The sequence below is a fragment of the Centroberyx affinis genome, unplaced genomic scaffold, assembly GCF_046629955.1.
Source record: "Centroberyx affinis isolate AG114_WGS23_722 - 3 ecotype Tasmania unplaced genomic scaffold, CSIRO-AGI_Caff_v1 ptg003610l_1, whole genome shotgun sequence".
Taxonomy (NCBI): Eukaryota; Metazoa; Chordata; class Actinopteri; order Beryciformes; family Berycidae; genus Centroberyx; species Centroberyx affinis.
Window position 1 is genome coordinate 190,922 of NW_027281527.1, and position 21,925 is coordinate 212,846.

Below are 21,925 nucleotides of genomic sequence, written 5' to 3' on the forward strand. Positions count from 1 at the left end.
TGAAGTCGTTTTCCTCTGCATTGTCAGCGCAATGGTTGAAGCCTGCAACTGTCATGATTATCTGCAGTGTTTTTAAAGAAATACTGCACAAATCTGACAGTGATAGCTACATGAATATATACAGTATATCTCCTCCACGAAGAACACATTCACGCACATATGCACACGCACGCACACTCACACACCTGCGTTTCCCTGATCTCTCTTTGTCTTGTGCTGCTCCTCGGCATTCAAACCATTTGAAACTACAGCAGTCAACTCCCCATACAGCTGAGGCAACAGTCCTCCTCTGAGGACAGCACAAGTCAAAAAATTAAACTTCACTCATCTTGCCATTAAAAACAACCTGGAGCATTTGAAGCTGTCAGGTAGAAATCCCCCATAAGCTGCTGAACACAACAGAGCAGATATAGGAGAGAAGCAGGAAGATAAAACACACCATCTATTCTTGTGAGTTTCCCTTTGAAAGTTCTCCTCTGTGTGCCTCTGAGATGGAGGTTCTTTGCTCCCTGCAGAGCTGCTCCAGCTTCTCCTCTCCCTGGAGAGATTTGCAGAGCGAGACAAACACCTTGGGTTTCTCTGCGGCTGTGTGTTCTCCAAAATACGCCCCAGGCAACTTTAAATTAATACCTAGCACTGCCTTTCCCCTGATAATTATGTATCATCACCCGTGAATGCTATAAACGGAGGATGTTTAGTGCCATTATAATAGGGCTAAACTGTTCCTGCAAAAACCTTGCGCTGGATATAATGAATGCTGTATTTTTTTTAAGAAATGTGCAGGATGCCTTCACAATTACAAGGAGACCGTACAGGTTCATAATATTTACATGCTATTATAGCTCTGTGCCTTCCAGTTGTGGTTCCTTTGTTGTAAGGAAGCTATCTATGCTCACATATTATGCGAAATGTCAAGGTCTGGGATCAGCAGAAATTTGTCGTCTGCTTAACCCTCTCCTCACCCTTTACCAAGACAGCCTTTGTTCCCCGTTACAAGAAGCAGAATGCAGCTCCTCTTCCAATAAGCCCTGCCTGCAACGTGGGCAGATTGACAAGCCCATGGAGGTTTGTAACTGACAACAATTCTCCCAGGCTCGCTGAATGGCGGGGGCATGTCTCTCCCGTTGCTGCGGCATGTGCCCTCTGTTGCAAGGAGACTCTCCAATTAGCAGGGATTTCATTCCTGACATGATAATTGCTGTCAAATTACAGCCAACCACCAACAATTATGACGAGTGCTGACAGGTGAAGTGCGCTCGTCTCCCAATCACCGCTCTCCACAGTGTGTTTACAATATTGCTGAAGCTCCCAAGGCCAAGCAGCTCTATTCTCACATAAGCACAAAACTGTTGTGGTGATCATATAGGGAGAGCGGTCTTCAGCTCAACCATGGTGGGGGTTAATTATATAGATGCTTTGTTATGAAGGGGAACTTGCTCCCTTGGTTGTATGTGTCTTCTCCTATCACACACCAGTAACTCATAAACATATTTAGCCTCTGAACCATGTACAGTAGGTGCCAGGAAAAGATTCTTCAGGCTTTCAACAACCAATGTGAAATCTTAATAGTACTTAATACTCAATCTGAGCTGTTCTGTCTTTATGTTTATGTAGAATGCATGCCAGCAGTTGGCAGTTGCCTTGCTTAATGCAAACATACATACCTCACAGACATTTTATAAATAATTAGCATCCACCCCTCATGGCAGCATACATCCAACCCACCAAGTGGCCATTATTTCCATAAATAGATTAATTAATTCCATGGTTTGCCAGTTGTTCCTTTGTCTTTGATGCACCAAAAGACACTGTGCCCAATAACACCAGCCTAAAGAGACAAAAAGCCAAGGATATAGGGATATGAGAACATTTGCTTATAGGTATGCATGAACTGTATTATTTTTGGAGAAACTGGTGCCTTCAACAGCTGATTTTTGACTGGACAGTGAAATTCTGTAAGAAAGCTGGCTGTTTCACATAGTTTCCATAGTCTCCCTACTTACTGTATGTTAGACTAAAATACTGTAGCCTAGCATAGTATCGCAGGTTATAGTAACAGTCAGTGTTGTTAAATAATATGTATAATGGCTAATAAAACATCCATCGACTTTTTGGGAAGTTAATGGGTCAACTCACCTTTCGCATGTTACACAGGAGTAACGTTACCACCGAAACCATCTAGTGTCTCTGGTAAATATCTGTTCTGTGTATGCTAACGCGTTAGCATTACGTTAAGTGCCCGTAGGCAACTAGCATTGTCTAAGATAAGAAGACAGACCTTTCAGTAATCCGGAGTTGAGTTTTTTTTTTTTTTTTGCCAGTCCTCTCTTCACATAAAGGGCAAGTTGACCAACGGGCCAATTTCCCAAAAGGTCAGTGGAGTGCTTTTAGACCCCAAAGACAAAGTCTGACCACTTGTATGAAAAATACTCAACTTACCGCATCTGTTGAGGTCAGTCTCTGTAGTTTGCTTCAAGGAATCCAAAGAATTCATCAATTAAAGCAAAAGCAAAGATCAAGTGAAACTATATTCCATACAGACCTTGGAAGTTAAAATCCACAAATCATTTCATTAGTTATTTTTCTTGTCTGAGGTAAACCAAAACTCTCCCTTACCTAAGCAAGTTGTAATAGAGTGCTATAGTTACCATGTTTCTCATTAAAATAAAAAAATAAAATAAATAGCCACTTCATGTTTTTAGGTTTCCCTCATCCTCCCTGCCTTTGCTCACTTTCTATTTCCTTCAAAAGCAGGAAGTGATCTAAGGTGTGTGTGGACATTTAAGGTGTGGGATTTAGGATGAAACTGCATACACCGAGCAATACAAAGCCTGCCACATGAACATCTATACATACTTCATAATTCATAAATCACATAAATACTGTGAAGGGAGCCTTTTTGCCTGATAGTAAAATGAAAATGTCATTTGAACATACACTATAGTATGACAAGACACACTCGAGTCACAAGTCACCAACTTCTGAGATCTTATGATGACTAAATTATAATAAATTATAAAACTATTGATCAAGCCATTTTTATTACATAGGGCAGTTTATTGAACTTGTAAATGTGTTAGGTGTTGTTATGCATGACCTTAGTTTTTCTACACTCACAAAACCATAAAATTTTGAACATTTATAATAATAATTTGCTGTTTCAACATTCAAAGCTGTAAATTGTTATAGCTACATTTTGTTAAAAACACATTATTTACATTAATAGTAATACACAAAAGTACTATATTTGGCATACTTACAACAATCTCATCATATAATTTACAATTTCTCAAGTACTGATTAATGTGAATATTTAATCCCAAAAATTCACAACAAATCAAAAAGTAAATTAACCATACAAAAGTGAAACATAGAAACAATACTGAAGTTAATTTCCAAAAAAAAAAAAAAAAAAATGTTGCACGGAATTTAAGAGTGATCAATATTTTATGCTAAAATTTCCTCTTTTTTACAAAACAGTGTCAAATCTGCTTGTCACAGAACACTTACTTCACTGCCTAAATGTGGTTGAACTGGGCGACTAATTATAGTGCAGTCAACTGACATCCATCTTTTTAAACCGAACAGAAAGTAAATCTCATACTCAACTGTACAAATATTTCACTATACAACAATTAGTTTGAAAACGTTTCTCCGAAAGCTTCTCCAATAGAGCGTCAGCCCTCATGTTTTGTAGGGTTGCCGCTGACGGGCTAGAGAGTGGCAGCTAGACATGAAATTCTGTTCTATTCTAATTACTGCTTTGTCAAATAGAGTCCTTAATAACAGTACTGGTCATAATACAGATGATAAAATCTCTTTTGTGCTTGTCTAAAGTTACCTCTAATCAGTCGACTACAGTTTAGTCAGGATTTTTGGGTGTCAACATAAAATCAGTTTCAAAATTGTATCTTTCTTCAAATCAGCTTAAAAAAAAATGTCTGTCTCTTTGAGCTGAGCGTTTCCAAGTTTCTCGTTTCCAGGTTCCAGTTCCGAAAAGTTCTAGGGTTCTTTACAGCATACTGTTCATTTTCCTTTGGCACAATACTTGGTAAAACCCCCTAAAGATCTGTTGTCATGTACATCATGCAGGAGGGGACAGGGTGTGTTCACGATTGCCGCTCTGACAGATTCCAGGGCAATGACAAAACCAAGCTCCTAAACACTCAGCAGCGGTCACATTAACCTGTGTGTTTGGTGTAGGCTTATGATTCAAATGTGAAGGAGGAGCAATTCTTGACTGGGGACTTGCTGGAGAGATAAGAGGCTGATTTTAACAGATTCTAGTGAGAGAAGGATGGTAGAGTGGCTTGTTATGGTGGCAATTTCACACTGAAAACCTCTTGAGTTTTCTGATTTACATATACCTGGATTTCATAAAATAAGACTCAAAATTGCTGTTATTACTGTGTTGAAGTGTCCTTGATCAAGCTTTTGTATATCAATGAGTAAAAATCCTATAATAGGGCCATTAGTTTTGTCAGAATATTAAAATTCACGTATAACAGCAACTTATATCCATTGCCTGTGTGGATATGACTATGGGAACACACCCTTGTCTACTACACTTCACTGAAATGCATACGCGAGACCTCTAGCACCTTTTTAGCCATACAGTATACAAAAGTACGGAGTACTTAAAAAACGTGCAAGACTCACGGATAAAAGACTCTGTTTCCAATACTTAAGGCAAAAACACTTCTCATATATACCAATATACATATATTGGGATTATTACATCTATCAAAACTGTCTTTTTTTTTAGAATGTTCCGGTAAACATATTTTGAGATGACCACGGTGAGCTATGGTATGTACTAGAGCTAAAAGTGCGGAATGACAAAGTCATTGCAATGCCCCCTAGTAAATACAAAACGGGACAGTCTCTTCAGTTTCTGACTGCCTGTCAATCTATAGGCCTATGTCTTTCATTGGAGTATATTGGTCAGGAGTGTCAAACCGAAGATCAAAAAAACAAGTGAGTGCCCAGTAGAAAAGTGCAAAATGCGCCAGTGTGTTTCTTCCATCCACTACTACCAGCCCAGGCCCTCGCCCTATCCACGGCCCAGAACCAGCACCTATAGCTGGGAGACCTTCCTGGGCAGAGGCCTGGGTCTGGGGACTCGAGGGTCGGAGGTCCCGTCCAGCTTCATGCTGCCTGTGCGGAGCTGGTGAGGCTTGGGTGGCAGGGCCGGGGGGTCCGTCTGGGGGGGGATGGAGAGACTGTGGGGCAGCGGCACGGGCCTGCGGGGGTTGTTCCTCTCATACACACTGTAGGGGGGCGGCGTCTTGTTCTCTCTGCGAATCGGCTCGTCGGAGCTGCTGGAGACGGAGTTTGGCATGGTGGCGGGGGCGGGGGGCAGGGGCAGCGGGTGGGTGGGGTGGTCGCCCGCGGGCAGCTCAGTGCCCGAAGCCTCCGAGACGCTGCAGCGACTGAGGGAGGAGATGCCGCTGCTGTAGCTGCCGGAGAGAACGGGGGAGTTGGAGACCAGGCCGGCTGACTGGCACTCGGTGGGCGAAGGGGTGAAAGGTGGCGCCGTGGTCTAGAGGGAGAGAAAGGACAACCAGAAACCTAATGAACTTCTTTTCTGGTGTATTGTTCATATGCTTTTTCATTGTATAGACTCCTGTAGTTGAGATGAACAACATTACTTTGCATCTACATCTTAAGGCAATCACAGAATTGTAATATACATACATAGTCGGACATGATTTTAGCATTTTTTCATGCCTAAAATCTAAGGAGCCAGAGATGGTAAGTCCTTGTGACCATACTGTGCACATTACATCCACTGTTCTGCCTCTCTCTCACACGTGTGCTGACACAGCTGTATAGAAACAATAAATACTTAATAAAAGAGTCACTCAACAGATTGAGAGGGCCAGGTTTTTCCACTTCATCAACTGGTCCTGTGCACTGAGACGAAAAAACACAATATGCCGCGCTTCCCCGACTCTAGAATCCGATCGCTCATCAAAATGTTTTTCTAAGCAATTACACGATGCTGCCATTATATCTGCTTACACTTAATTGAGCCTAGTGAAGAGTACAATTGATCAGTAAGGTTGTATCGCTCACGCTACAGGGGGCACACACAAAGAGGATTCCAGTCATCAATCAGAAGTAACCATTCGACATGCCGGTTTCACATTTGTGTCTGGCATGCTGAAAATCTTGTAAACATGTAAACTCCTGACCTCCTTTCCGTAGAGATGCTACTACTACTAAATATCATTTCTACCTCTGGAGAAGAGTAACACTGCAACAATGTCAGACCGGTACAGTGTGTTTTCTGCTGGTTCACTACTGTCCTGGGGTTTGTGGCTTTAGTAATGGGCCCCTGGCTGCACTGTGGTGTGTGTGTGTGTGTGTGTGCATGTGCATGTGCCAGGTAATAGAGCCTGTTGGAGGTCTATAGAGGACTTGTCCCTGGCTGTGCTGTGATGGGCAGCTTAGCGCTTCGCTCCAGGCCTTTGCTCTTACCAGAGCAGCCACACACAAACACATACACACGCGCACACACGTACACACACACAAACCTGATTGACAGAGCATGCTGAGTGCTGAGCTGTCACTCACACATCGGTTTCAGGAGTTGTTCTGTCTCGCTCTCTTTCTCTCTCTACCTCGCGTACATACACACACACACACAGACCAGACACACACACACACACACACACAAGCACAAACACATAAGCACACACACACAAGCACACACAAACAACCACATTCTTGGTAGTTGTCACATGTAAGAAGACTTCGCACCCACAACACAGCCGGGAGCTTAGCATTGTTGCTTGTGTCAAGCTCACAAAGAACACACTGATAACTGTTAGCAGGAGACAAGCCTCGGCACGTCAAACAGAGTTTCAAAACAACTTTTTACCCTCATTAAATGCTCATTCAGTGCTTTGCTTGTTCACCTTTTCTAGACCTCCTCTGCATATGCAGGCTGGTATTAACTACTAAGAGGCTCATTAACAATACATCAGAGCTCAGAGACCATGCGAGATCAATTTATCTGTAGATGAACATAAAAACACTTGAGATGATATTTTAAAACCTGGTTCAACACTTATTAGTCAACACCTGCTGTAGGGTACATTCAGTACAGCACACAGAGGTGTGATCACATCACTTCTCTTAGAGGAAAAAATACCCAAAATAACTAACAAATGGGGTTTCATCTTTTAAATGTAACTTCACAGACAAAGACATCTGGTGAAGTTGATCAAATTCACCTGTTTTTTCATATTTATGAAAGGCAGGTTCAGGCGATATTTTGTCACAGCAAAAAATTGAACACAGTGGGCAACAGCTGTGTTTAACTGGTGTATGCTCAACAAAAAGCGCCCTGGGATAAAAATACATACTCGGCAGCTTCAGTGAACTAGGATGCAAAGTTTCCCGGGCCATGAGCTGACCCAGTCTAGGACAAAGACCCTGGAGCTGTTGAGTAGGGCTGTTAGCAGTGCAGGACAAAGGCCTGAGGCTGTGGCTGAGCAAGGTCAGGCTGACTCAGAGAGACATAGAGACAGAGAGTAGACAAAAACCCTGACCAACCGACTGACCATCAGACAGAGAAACTGATTGACGGGAACAGAACCAACCTTCTGCGGCGATCTGGACGTGGAAACAGGTGACTGCGACCTCATGTTCTTCGCTGAGGAGCCTGCTGACAGCCAGACGAAAGAGAGAGAGAGAGCAAGAGAGAGACAAAAAGAGAGAGAGAGAGAGAGTTAGAGAGAGAGGGAGAGAGAGAGAGAGAGAGAGAGAGAGAGAGGAAAAGAGGGCAAATTCAAATTAGACGACCCTTTTCTACCAGTCACCAGGATGACACAGCATGAGTCACGCAAACATACACACATAGAGCTGAGAGGGCCAGTAGCTTAAAGCATCAATGAATCAAATAAGCGCTGATGTGCTGCAGGTCCTTTAGGCTGCCTTAAGCTGTTTCTACATCCAACAGCTGTTTCTTCTCTATGCAGTGAGGGCAAAAAAAACAAAACAAAACAAAAAAAAAAAACACTCCATCTGCTTATTACGCTGCTGGGCAGTGCAATACATCAGAAAGCACTAGGGAATAAGTCAACACTGTAGCATCTGTAAATAAATGAATAACTAAAACAGAGTTTGGGTCGATGGTGGAGAAAACTGTTGTTGAAATGTATGACATGCATTTCTCAAGGGGGGTGAAAAAATAACAAATCCAGGAATTGACTGGAATTTCAATGGGATTGACTTCGGCCCTCTGAAAGTCCAAAGAGATTTGCGCACTTGTTCTCAGCTGGACTAAAACATAAAACATCGACATTTCAAGCAGGTTAGTAGAGGATACGCTGCTGGTATTATCATTCATGTGGTTGTTAACAGGAGAAGAAAGCCAGGGGAAAAAAAGGAGATAGTAGCTGAGAGCGGCAGATAGGAAAACACCATAGCAGAAGAGGTGGAGAAAGCACCAGGTGTCAAAAGCCGGAGCGCAGAATTAGTACCATTCCTCAGCGGCGGATTTATTTTGCGGTTGGCCAGTTTACCTGAGTACGGTGGCCTAGGAGGGACAGGAGGGCATAGAAATTTGCCCACAGAGTCAGAGAAGTACGGAGCGCCCTCTTTGACACTGTCTAGGCTCCAGCTACTGGGTGTGGGTCTCACTTTGGTACAGCACACAGAAACATCACACATCAATCAACAGGTCATTGAGTTACACAAGACAACATGAAGAACACAGTGATCACAATACACATTTCTATTGAGATGGATGCTATGATAACTGACAGTGTACTAAAAATTATCAATGGATTATTATCATTTGTTAAGAATACATTCTGCCCTACAAAGCCAAGTTACAATAAAAGTCAAAGACCAAGACTAGGGTTTAGATTTCATATCAACAAAAAATATACTATTAAATTTATATTAAACTATGTGTCATCCACTTGAGGACCAACAAAACCTTTGGCAGGACTCTCAGTGTCATGATTTGCTCTTCAGCTTTTTAGGGCAGCATTAATAAGGATGTTAAGTTCTGAAGGAGCTATCAGTAACATTTGAACCTGGTGAATGTTTAAGTCTATGGTAAATGTGCAGACATAAAAAAGAAAGGTAATGATAGAGCAGAAGTCAGTCATCTCTGACCATAAAAATCTGGAATTCATGTCACTAACATTGTCTTTTCATTATTGCTACATTTTCCGTTTGAATGTTGCTTTGTCTTTTTTTTCTTTGTTTCTCTCGCTCTGTCTCTCTCTGTCTTTTTCTCTCTCTCTCTCTCTCTCTTGTTGTTGGTGCTGATGTTTTATATCTATAAGTGTTGTTTTTAAAATGATGTACTCTTGGAAGATAAGCCCTTGGGCTAAAAGAGGTCCAAATAAAACAAAAAAAAAACTGAGTCAGGGATGATTGGTCAGGTCACAAAACATCTATAAGGCTGCAGTAGCCTGACACTAACTTGGCCACAGAGCAGAGTTCAAAAGCCTGGCCATTCCAGTGTTAAGAGGCAAAGTGGTGTCTGATGAGCGCTATATTTCAAAGACACTATGTGTATTTTAGCTGCAGTTGTAATTAGAAATTTGCAGCACGAGATCTGACAAACTGCACCTTTATACAGTCACAGGTTCTCTGTGAATTCTAGCACCCGTCTTCATCGTCATATGCACAAGGTGTCGAGTTAATATATTGTGGTAATTCAGCTATATCTATCGCTGCATTATTTACAGTTCACGCTTAAATCACACGGAAAAGGGTGTGTCTGTTTGTGTGAATCGCAGGGAAAGTAACACATCCAAACTCTTCCCTCTTTACTTCAAAGTGTCTCATCCACATTCCTCCCTAATTATTCCACAAGCAGTTCTGAAAGCCGCTCGACTGTTTTTTGGCATTTCCGCTCATGCAGCATCCTCCTTAATGTGGTATCGATGATAAAATCACAGAATCAGTCGGAGAAATCGCATCTTATTACTGTGACTTTCACCACCATGTGTACATCAGCTGTGCAAGGTGGTAGAGGATGAAATTTGAAAGGTGGGATATAAATTTCTCATCTTAGTTGATGTGAAGAAATAAATTTATACTCTCAGAGCTTTGCTAAAGTTCAGAGAAAGCAATCAAACTGTTCAGTTTTTTTTAATTACACATGGGGGGTCAGCTTTCAGTCTTAATTCAGCAGCATATTTTTCCCAGAAAATGCAAAAATATGCGTCTCCTCTCGCCTGCGCCAAGCTAAATGACGACTCCGGAGAGGAAAAGAGCACAACTAATAGATATGCCTTCATACATATGAATGTCACACACGTCCATCAGCACTGCAGGAATACTACCTGCCGTTTTATTACTCTTCCAGGATGAAGGAAGATGAAAAGCTCTAATCTAGACAGTGTGTCTGGTTAGGAAACAGAAGAAAAAGCCGGCCGTGTGTTTGTGAGTGTGTGTGTGTGTGTGTGTGTGTCCTGAGTAGGTCGTCCCCGAAGCAGCTGTGTGAAGACAGATGCCTCCAGACACTCTGTGGTCAACCTGTCACACACACTCTATGTCTGGACAGATGACCGCCGCCGTGGCCTCATAGGTACACACAGCACTCGGACGATGACATAAGCATCAATGAATAATACTTAGAGACTCGGCCGCATTGCTGCAAAGCCCCTGCATTGTTCCGCTCCACTTATGAGAGCTATTGTTTTGAATTCCTACAGGAATCATGGCAGGTAGATGTAGGGTGGGGTTTGGAGATGGTGATGGAGAATGAGAGAGCATGCTCCTCTTAATGAAAGGCTACACCTTACAAGAGCACTACTTCACCGCATCAACCCATACTGGTATTATTATTTGAAAATGACTCTGTTGGAAGGGATTCCCTGCAAAGCGAGAGTGTCTTTTGAGAGAGTCGAGTGGACAGTCCAGTGTGTACTGAGGAGGAGGCTGTACAAGATTGTGTTAAATGTGGTGTTTTACCTTTATCTGGTGCTGAGAGGTTGGGGTCACTCCTTGGTAGAGTGGTGTCACCTATCTGATGAGGAGGGGCTCTCTGCACGGAGAAGTAGTTCAAATTACTACAAATACATACAGCATGAAGGAGTTTATTGTAAGTGTGCTGTTTAAAGGATAACATAAGCGAAAAGCAACCTGAAAATATAGAGGATAAGCTTTGTTCACGTGTGCGTGTGTGTGTGTGTGTGTGTGTGTGTGTGTGTTAACCTGTGCAGGGTCCAGGGGGTTGGGGAAGATGGCACTAACTGGTCTCTCTCGTGGAGACAGACAGGCGTTTTCTCTGGAATGCTTGTGTTTATCTGCCATCTGGGGTGAACCTGGGGGTCGACAGCAAGAGGTGTTAGAGTGGTTACACACACACACGCACACACACACACACACACACACACACACAAGCATACACACACACACACAAGGGACCAAATAGCAGCAAGGTGTTAGACTATTACCCACAAATGCTGGCAATCAGGAAAGGCCAATCTCTCTTTCTACCTCCAAGCCCATCCACCATTTTTTCTGCCTCACTAGCTCCACAACATGATAAATGGCCTGGTCTCACCCCACCACACCCCACACCCCTCACCCCTCCCGCCCCCCTCCCCCCACCGCCTTCAACCCCCGTCACCTCCTCTGCTGGATTGGACAATCGCACTGCTGGTGCCAGAGAGACAGAGACAGAATTACAAGCCAAACCCCAACACAGGAACATACAGTAGGCCTAATATGCACAGTATTCACACACTTAGGCACACAAACGCAGACAAACACAAAACCCCACCACACACACACAAGCATACATACACATACACACACACATACACACGCACGTGCACGCATACACACACCTACACTTGCTCAAACCTTCTCTGTATTTGCACAAACAGCTTCAAATGGTTTTTCCCTCATCTGACGCTGGCTATAGATCGTGATCCATTAGTGAGTGCGATAGCTTTGGGATGGCTATCATAAGAGTATGAGATACCCATCGCTTGGTCCCATTCAGATAACACCGCCTAGGCAATAATTCTCTACAGTCTTTATGGGTAGACAGAGGCCATTTTTATAAGGGCACCGCCCGCTGCAAGCAGCTTGCCAAGGGGGAGTGTATACGCTTCCATAAACGTCTTCATATATTCTTACTTTTATGATGTGGATCAGGCAGAAACAAATTGGCACATCCGAGTGCGGCGAGATAAGAAGGCGGAAAGAGAGGACATTATATATTCACACTCCACTGTGGTAGAGGCTAGTATGGCCTAGGCTGGGCTGGACTGGAGCTTGTTTTGAGGGCAAGAGGCACACTCCACAGAGCTGTAATCATCCTTTGCTCTCTCTCTCGCTCTTTCATTTTCTCCATCTTTCTCTCAACAGCATCTGTCTCCCCGTCTCAGCCCATTCCATTTTTCATCTCCGCTCATTTTGTATTCTCTTTTTTTTCTGGTCTCTCTCGGACTTTCCATTCCATCTCATCCCAGTCTATCCACCTGTCTCCTCCCTTTGTCTCATCTCACTCTCCTGCTGCTGTCCCTGGTGTAAGCCTGGCTGCGATGTAACAAAACCTTGCTAACCTCTACAGGCAGGGTGTCCTAGTGGAATGAGAGAACGTCCCATCACTGAAAGGTCACAGGTTCGGTCCCCATGTTCAGTGTTCACCTACATGCCTATAATGTAATGCATTGTAAAATGAGTTTTGTTGCAGAGTGCCAGTCTTACCTCTGGCGCTGGACGGGGCTGAGCTGGTGACGTTGGGCGAGGCAGAATGGTTGGAGCTGAGGCTTGAGGTAGATGGGCTGGGCTGAAGGGGGGAAAAACAACAATAACTGCATTATTATCATCAACCAGAACATCATCGGTATCCATGAACACATTATACACAACAACAACATAAATTAGCTTAGTTTATGATATGGTATTGCAAATTATGCCAAGTCTTGAGGGTTGTGTGGAAGGTCTGGAAGGGTGCCAGTTTGAATCCCTGGACAAGCTGTGCAAATCTGAGCTGGGGGAGTAAATGAGTAATGCTCTTTCCTCACGTAACTACCACTGAAGTGAGCTCTTTCCTTGTTCCAGAGTAGCTGTTGGCCAAAAGTAGAAGATTATGGTACAACTAGGCAGCCCCCACATGCGGATGTATGAAATTGAATGAATGTGAAGCAGAGCGTTGCTGAAACAGGGCGTACGTGCTCAGCAAATCTTCCACGGGTAAATGACGGTTAAAAAAAAAAGTAATTGAAGACCGGGCAGAAAGTGCAAGGATGCCAATTAACTGTAGCTATCCCATTATATGTCCTGCAGGCTTCATTCTCTAACCGTTATTCTATTGGCTTACCTGATATTAGCTTTGCTATTAGTTTACCACACACACAGCCTGGTAAACTAATAGCAACATTATAAGAAGGCAAAGGTTTTTTTTTAAATGTAGTTATTTGTGCCTATCATTTCACATAATAGGCCTTAACAAGCTATAGGCATTAATGGACTCAGCGGTGCAGGTCTTATTATTATAGCTGAGTATTTGTGGATGGATGGTGTTTTACCTCTTGTTGTTTGTTCCTTTTATTTTACAGCACTTTGTAACTTGAAATATGCTATGGAAATATAATCAATAATCATCATCATCATCACCACCATCACCGTAATGCATAATGGTAATACAGGTACAGGTCAGTTCCCCGCCTACATGCTTCACACCATCCTGTTTTCCACTGTTTCCCGGTATTTCCCGGCCTGCCAGGTGCAGCAGACAGCTTGCCAGGAGTTGTCGGCTGCTTTCTGAATTGGACAAATCTAGTTTAGATCACTGCCTAACTCTAGCGAGCTCCCTGGACAGACCACACAAAGCAATGTCTCCTTATTTGATATAATCATGACAATTTGGTCGGCCGCATGAGGTTCCCGAACAAGCAGAGAGAAAGAGGGAGACAGAGTGTGAGGGAAAAGAGATGAGGACAGAATGGAGCAAGGTGGAAGAAAAACAGAGGATTAAAGTGATAAATTAAGAGAGAAAAGTATTGAAAGTGAGATTGGTAGGGAGCAGGAGGGTAAATGTTGGGATGTGGACTCAATCTAATGCCTTCAGAGGTATTCAGCCTCTGTGTGTGTCTGTAGGCGTGAGTGTAGGTTTGTGTGTGGGTGTGAATACGTGTGAGAGACAGACAGAGAGAGAGAGAGAGAGAGAGCGAGAGAGAGAGAGAGACATAGTACCTGCATGTTGAAGACTTCGTCCGAACTCTCTGATTGCCCTGTGATGTTGCTGACTTCGTTGGAGGCCTGAGACGACAGGGAGGACGAGGAGTAGCGGTTCACCGCAGGGTAGCTGAGGGGACTGAGGGAGAGAGAGGGAGAGAGAGAGAGAGAGAGAAAGAGAGATGATTATGATAAAATGTTTTCAGTAAAATGGGACTACAGGTTATGATACATGGTGGTTCGTTAGCTTTGAGAGGTTTCACTCACCGAGAATAAAATGTGAGTCATAGAAAGTCAGACAGACAGACAGACGAGCAGAGAAACAAGACGAAAAGGGAGAAAGAGAAGCAGACAATGTAAGATTAGAAGAAGATAACAGATGCAGAAATCACAATATTTGATCAAGACTGTGAGAAAATAGATAGAAACCAAGCACATCGGCGCCTTCAAGCAAGATGAGAGCAATACCCGAAAAAATACTAGCCCAATTTGGTATTGGCAAACAGAGTAACCAAAAAATCAAGAACCCAATAAGAGAAATGTCAGTGAAAGATTGAGGCATATGTGTGTGTGTGTTTGGGTGTGTGTGTGTGTCTGTGTCTGTGTCTTCGTGTGTGTCTGTGCCCCCTGGGATGAGGCTGTGGAGGCAGAATGTCGCAGGTAGACAGGATGGCAGGGTCACTGAGCACATCAAAACACACACACACACTCTCGCACATGTACACACACACACATGCACACAGTCTGCCCGCTGGCCTGGCAGCACACACACAGAACTCTCCCTGTGGGTGCCAGTCGCCCCACCTACGCCCAGATGGAGCCACACCGGTACAGAAAAGGAAGGAACCAGAGAGCAAAGGAAAAGAGCATGGTGTTCGAGGTGAGGTGGGGAGAAAAAAAAGGAAAGAAAAGGGATAAGTTGGAGGCAGAAGAGTGCAGGGTATGATGTCATGAGAAAGCAGAGTAAGGTTAGACGATATGGGAGAAGAGAAGAATTTAAAGTTCAAATCCAGAATTTATGTAGCCATATAAATTTAAGGATTGATATGGAAAATTAGCTGTTTTTTTCCCCATCTCTCACTGTAATTCAAAACACAGGTCAATTTTTCAGGGGACATTTAAATGTAAATAAAGAAGTAAATAACCATACACGCTTTCAAAAATCATATATTTTCCTTGACAGTTCAATCAGAGAAATGCAAGAAATAAGCAAAGACGCTGACGGTGGTTCAATTAAGGATGGGGCTTTTAAAAAAAAAAAAGAAGAGGAGAAGAGGAGAAGAGGAGAAGAGGAAAACAGTTTGTCACCTGCGCCTGGCAACCCCTCTGCCCCCGTCTGGGCTGATGATGTTGGGCACAGAGTTCCTGCATGTGCGTGGGCTTCCGTTGGTGAAGTGCACGGGGCTGGCGCGCACGTAGGCCGGAAACTCCTGGGGTTTTCATTGGAGAGGAGAAAGTGCACATGATTATATGCTTCGTTGTGCCAGCGTGAAGTATGCAAATGAAACACACTACTGCAGATGAAGCAGGGGTGCTTAATGAGGGGTAGCCTTTCACTCGGAGGACTTAACCCCTTCGCCCAGAAGTCTTAACACGGCAGTCAGTTTGAGCTGTCACATAGATCGTCTGCTTCCTGAGAGATTTGAAGACTTGAATTAATGAATGGAGCAGAAATGGTGTAAAACCTGTAGGATTAAGATTATTTTGAATCTTTAAAAACTGTTTAACTCATCCCTACCTGTATGCCCAGACTGGACTTCATCAGGTGAAACTGGTCCACTAACTTCTTATGGAGAGGTCTCATGTCCTGGGGAACAAACTTCTCATGCACAGCGAGGCCATACTCCAGGATGTGCGCCTGTAAGACAGAAACCGGTTAATGTCTGTTGATTCTACAAATAGACCAAACTGCTGACACTAGATGTGAACCAGGACAAAACGAACAGCAAAGCTTTTAATTATTCCTAAACTTCTTTATTTCCAAACACGTGTTCAAACGATGCTCATTTGCTCCTACTTAATTGTGTAAAACAAGGTTGCAGGTCAACATATTCACTGCAGAAACAACCATCTTAATCCTTTACTCAAGTAGTGAGTAAATGATTGTTGTTTTCATACATAAAAATAAGTGAAAAATCTGTGAATGGAATGAGATACTATCATGAAATAAGGCGGATCACTTCACTCAAATGTTGCCTGATACAAGTAAATTCACAAAATAAGTTGATTTGCATTGGAAACGAGTGAAACTGTCTCACCCTATTGGCAGATTTGTTTTCACCTGTTTTAAGAAAAATAGGATTTTAATACTCAATATAAAAATTAAAGGACATCTTAAAATGGATATTTTCTTTGTTTCCATGCTAGAAGTTGAAAAGAACTGCTCTTAAAAATAAGGTAGCCTATCATTGATCACTATCAAGTTTAAGTTCAATTTCAAGTTTCGGCACAGGTGAAAAATCTTTCTGACATTTACAACACGTTATGCCTCTTTTCTCACTAACAGAGTACAGATTGTAAAGGTGAACAAAACCCTTTCATCTGCCATCACAACCAATGTTGGGTGAGTTCAGCCATGCTTTTCACTTTTTATACCAACGACTGCCATACAGATATACCAAATCAATATATTTTAAAGTATTCTGATGATACAGTTGTGGAGTGATAATAATGCTCTTGAGATTAACACAAAGAAACCGGAAGAGATTGTATGAGAGTCACCATCTGACTCTCATAAAGTTTCTATTGTTATCCATAATGAAAAAATCAATCAGGTATTTTCATATAAATACTTGGGTGTAATGATAGACCATCTGTTATCTTGGAAAGACCACATTGAAACTGTCTACAAAAGGACAAAACAAAGAATTTGGTTCCTCCGCCGCCTTAGGTCTTTTGGGGCGAGTAGACAAATTCTTCTTTTGTTTTTTACTTCTGTGAATATGAGTGTTCTACAGTATTGTAATAACACATGGTACAAGTGTTTGTCCACTACTTTAAAGTCAAAACTGCTCCACCAAATAAAAATCTGCTCAAAGATTGTAGGCCAACGACTTGAGAAACTCTATGAATCAGCCTACCATAATAACATATTAAGGCTGGCCAACAACATTGTCTCTGACCCCAACCACGTCCTGAACAGTGAATATAAATTGTTACCATCAAATCAGAGATATAGGGTTCCACCATTTAATAGGGTTAGACTGAAGCACACTTTTGTACACCAGTCAATCCTAAAATTTAATATGGAGCTTAATCCCAGATCAAATGTACGTTGAAGGGCCTTGAATATTGACTTCTGTGATTGTAATGATATGTTGAATGTATGTATTTTTGTGTCCTGTCTTAATTTTTGTCTTTTCTGTGATGTTGAAAATGGAGCTGCTGTGATGCAAGAAAAATTTCAGACTGGATCTGACAATAAAGTATAATCATCATCATCATCATTATAATCATTAGTGTAGCAGTGAACATACATAAAACAAGCATTCAAGTTCACAGAATCCACATATCATCCACATATATGTAGACATCACGGGTTCATCTGCATCACTAACCTGTTCAAACATGAGCTCCCTCAGTCTGCCGATCTTCTCCCCGTCCTCAGGGTGATTCATAATGTAGTCCTTCACAAAAAAGGCCTATGTGGAGGCAAAACGCAGAACATCCGTTATGTACACACCAGGAGTTTGAGCAGTAGGCTTTCTGCACTGCAGCATTACCTGAATCCCCACTGGGCTGACAAAGTGAATTAGTGTCCAAACATTTATTTTTTTTTTTGAATCCTGGAAAAACATTCATGAGCAAACTAAGCAACTGAGCAAACAGAGCATACTAACATCCAACTGCTCAAATGGGAGGACATATTTCTGCCTTGGCTATTGTGAGTTGTGATATTAACTGTGAGTTAATATCAAGCTCAGGGCCAGAATAAAGGTATAAAGCTGCTAAAAAAAGAAAATAATAATAACACCGTGCCCATCTGGGACTGTTGGTGAGATCACAGGATTATATTCATTTTACTTTGACTTAGGAGCCAATTTGATCTCAGATTCTAAAATACTCGGTCTTCATGGATTCATATCACTGCTCGCTGTTCAGATCATGTCTTCTAGGAAATGTTTTCAATATCATACTTGATTATGGCTTGCAGACTGCGCATCCCTTTTGCTTTCCCAGACATTTCCCTCAAAAAGACGATTCAGAGAAACAGATAAGATGAAAAATGCATAGGTCTGCTTTGAATGATGATAAGTGTTTTTGTCGCATCCCTACATTAATCGCCAGCTCCCTGCTGTTTACAATGCCATCAACACTTGCGATGTGTCTACAGATTACAGTGAATCCTTTTCAATCTGCATCGGAGTACACAAAAGGGAGACAACAAACCAATGAAAGACCTGATTCACAATCTGCTTTCAGATCTGCCAGAGAAGGAAACAAAAAAAAAGGGACTCAAAGGTAAGGGGGAAGTTCACAAAAAGATCAGCATGGTTCCTCTCCCAAGGACACGGCTGTCTATCTCCAAAGAGACAGAAGCAGATGAGAGTCAAAGAGGGGAGATGCTCACTGCTGCTTCAAACACAAGAACGCACACGCACACACACACACACACACACACACACACACACACACACACACACACACACACACACAGATCCCTATCAGTGAATGCATGTGACTGTGGCTTGCATGGTCTGACTATGAGGTCTGCCCGCCACCAGAACACTATTATACCAGACAAATGTCATTCTCAGGTGTCTATTTTTATCAAAAGACCATGTTGTTCCACCTTGCATATATTAGTATGCAGTGCGTGTGACTTCCCTCTCCTCCCATATTAAAAACATCTAACACAGGTGGACAGATGGAAATGAAAAACGGATGCAGAACTAGCTTTTTATTAGCTGAATATCATTACACCATATAAAGGCCATGTAATGTATATATGCAACATCATTGTTCAGTGCCAAGGTGGTAATTTTAAAGAGAGAAGTGCAACGTTTCACCAGGAAATTCTATACAAGGATCTCTGGAAAAGCCAGCAAAAATAATCAATAATCTTCCACGAATGATGGAAATTTCTGGTCGGGCTGCAGGGAGTGGGACCTCGCCATGGAGTGGCTCAGTAAATCATTAGAAAAGTCCAATTAGAGATGGAACGCCGAGGGGAGGGAAATAAATCAGACAGCATTCTCCCTCAAGGGTTCCAACTCAAACTAAAGCAATAAATCTGAATATTAATAACGACAATTTCTCCTTCATTTGTAGCGGAGCGAACCGCCACAGCTGTCAATCGGCATTACGCAAATAAAATTAATAGATTTATGATGCATTCCGCGAGGTATTCCCTGCAATATTCCTCCAAGAAAAATGAGCCTTGATATGAATGGCAGCGTGATTGCTGAAGATAAAGCAGCCCCATCGCAATCCACCTCAGACAGAATAATAGAAATATACTGTATGTAATTCTATATGAAATGAAAGTATGGATTATAAGTAACAACAACCACACTGCTGCCTTTTAAAGCAGCTGTTAGTTGTTAATATCTCATATATGCATAAATGGCACCAAGACAGATTCCTGTACACTTATTGTACTTGGTGAATGCAGTCATTCTGATCCTGCCAACAGTGGATTAGAGTAAGGGATTGATCTATAAATATGTTGGGGGTTCAAAGTGATTCCTTATGGTATAATTTCTCTAACAAAATAATGGGGGTATGGGGTGGAGAGCACTTCACTGACCCTTGCCTTTGTTGATCAATCAAGTATCTTTCTAAGCTTAATAAGCTATTTCTACACAGAGGCACGCTCTTCTGCACACAACCCAACATGCGCACGCAAACACACACGCACACACACACACGCACGTATACACACAAACGCACTCCCAGTGGGAAAGTGTGGTTGCTATGCGACACTGAGAGCGAGTCACTGAGTCCACACAGTTCGTTGAAGGTAAGAGTCATTTTCTTGAGTAGATTCCTGGTCCTTCTTTTCTTCATTTGTGCTCCTCCCGGGTAAGAAATTGCACTGTAGCTCAATAAAATGATGTTATCCTGCCATCTTCTCCTATCAAGGAGTCCCATGCAAATTATTGTTTGTCAGTGGGCTTGGCTCTGTTTCAATTTTTCCCTATCGAGACGTTCATCTGTCTGCTACCACTTCGGTTTATAATATTACAGCTTCATAAACACTCCCGTCTAATTCATCCTGCCATTACCCAGACATCCATCTCCCTCGCTTGCTCTGACTCCTCTATCTGCCATCTTTCCACCTGACCCCTCTCTCTCCCCGCATCCATCTATCCATCTGCTCTCTCCACCCCTTCATACATCACCCATCCATCTAATTTACCGACTTCCACACTCTCCACACTCCATCCGTCCATCTAGCCATCCACCCCCTCCTGCTCCTCTACCCATTCGTCCGTTCGGTCAAACCCTCCTTTTCCCATCCACTCATCCATTCATGCATCCATCTATCTATCCATCTGTTCATCCCTCCCTCCCTCCACTGAAACCCACGCTCATACATCTTCTGTCAATCCATATATTGTCGACTCGGTCCACTCCCACTCATTCGCTCAAACCCTCAAATCTCATCCTCTATCCATCCATACCTCCTGGTAGCGGGCCAGCCCCCCGTTGACGGCGGCGTCGATGACCCCATTGAGGCACATGGTGAGGGGGTTGATGTTCTGCATCTGCCGGCTCTGACACTGGGTGATCAGCGTCCGCAGCTGCAGGTTCTTGTTCTCGATCACCTCGATGGCGTTCTCCAGCGGGCTCACCTCCACCTGTGGAAGGAAGGGTGTCATTCCAAAACAGCTATATATATATTTTGCAAAGCTTTTCATTAAATCTGTCTTTCAAGAGCGCAGATGATTCTATCCAAAACATTACTATTGTATGAGCAAAGGTCTTAAAAAACAATCCACATTTTCATATAAACAGTGTTTCAACCTATACCCAGTTCATAAAAGCTTTAACATTTGCTGTTCTAAACACCTGCTGTCAGGTAGGACTTTCCCGGGAAAAAATAATCTTTGCTCACAGGAAGTGATGCGTTCTATGTTTCCAGCAAAAACAACAGCATCTCTCAGATTACTACTTAAAGGTCTGACTCATAGCTGTAACCCATAATGGGCTTTACATTCATGTTACTAATCATGTGAGTGCTGTGAGAGCAGTCGATTGATCTTAATTTGGAATGAAACTCTTAATCATAGCACCTCACTCAGACAAACACAATTATGTTTACTTTTGCACATAATCATGGGTGCATAAAAACTCTTGTTCTTCTCTTCATCCTGTGTTTCTTTCTCTCTCCGTCTCTTTCTCTTTGCTCCGTCTCACACAAAGCTTAATCCTCCAGCTAATATAGCTTTTGCCAGTTCTGTATTTTATATGCTGTTGCACTGCATAACCATCATAAAATAACATTGGGTTCACAATCCACAATTTCACACCATGCTTAACAGCTATGCACTAAAGAATATGTGCTTAGATCAACAGAGAGAGGCAGAGCATTATGTTCTGCAGACACTGGACAAAACAGCATTTGAAATCCTCCCACTCCTCAGAGATTTGAATGAGTAGATTCAAGACTCAAAGCATTTGAGTGGATTTTTAAGGCAGTGTAGAGATGGACCGACACCAGTAGCAGTATCCTGATACCAGGATAAAACTAGACATCGGTATTGGAAAAATTCCCCAATTGTAAAATCCAATACAAAGAACCATGCAAGAA

The 21,925-nt window shown here is 42.6% G+C and overlaps 1 protein-coding gene across 1 annotated transcript in view; it reads right to left on the reverse strand.

The window, feature by feature from the left end:
• Nucleotides 1-3,366: 3,366 nt before the first annotated feature.
• The window catches only part of dock4b (dedicator of cytokinesis 4b), a gene marked incomplete at its 5' end in the record, with an annotated part of 85,346 nt that continues 66,787 nt past the window's right edge, over nucleotides 3,367-21,925 (reverse strand). The window contains 11 exons of the mRNA XM_071540329.1: nucleotides 3,367-5,542; nucleotides 7,611-7,675; nucleotides 8,535-8,651; nucleotides 10,948-11,020; nucleotides 11,191-11,300; nucleotides 12,697-12,778; nucleotides 14,188-14,299; nucleotides 15,478-15,599; nucleotides 15,908-16,027; nucleotides 17,727-17,810; nucleotides 20,796-20,972. Coding sequence (XP_071396430.1) covers nucleotides 5,078-5,542; nucleotides 7,611-7,675; nucleotides 8,535-8,651; nucleotides 10,948-11,020; nucleotides 11,191-11,300; nucleotides 12,697-12,778; nucleotides 14,188-14,299; nucleotides 15,478-15,599; nucleotides 15,908-16,027; nucleotides 17,727-17,810; nucleotides 20,796-20,972 — 1,527 coding nt within the window. The remainder of the gene's footprint in view (nucleotides 5,543-7,610; nucleotides 7,676-8,534; nucleotides 8,652-10,947; nucleotides 11,021-11,190; nucleotides 11,301-12,696; nucleotides 12,779-14,187; nucleotides 14,300-15,477; nucleotides 15,600-15,907; nucleotides 16,028-17,726; nucleotides 17,811-20,795; nucleotides 20,973-21,925) is intronic.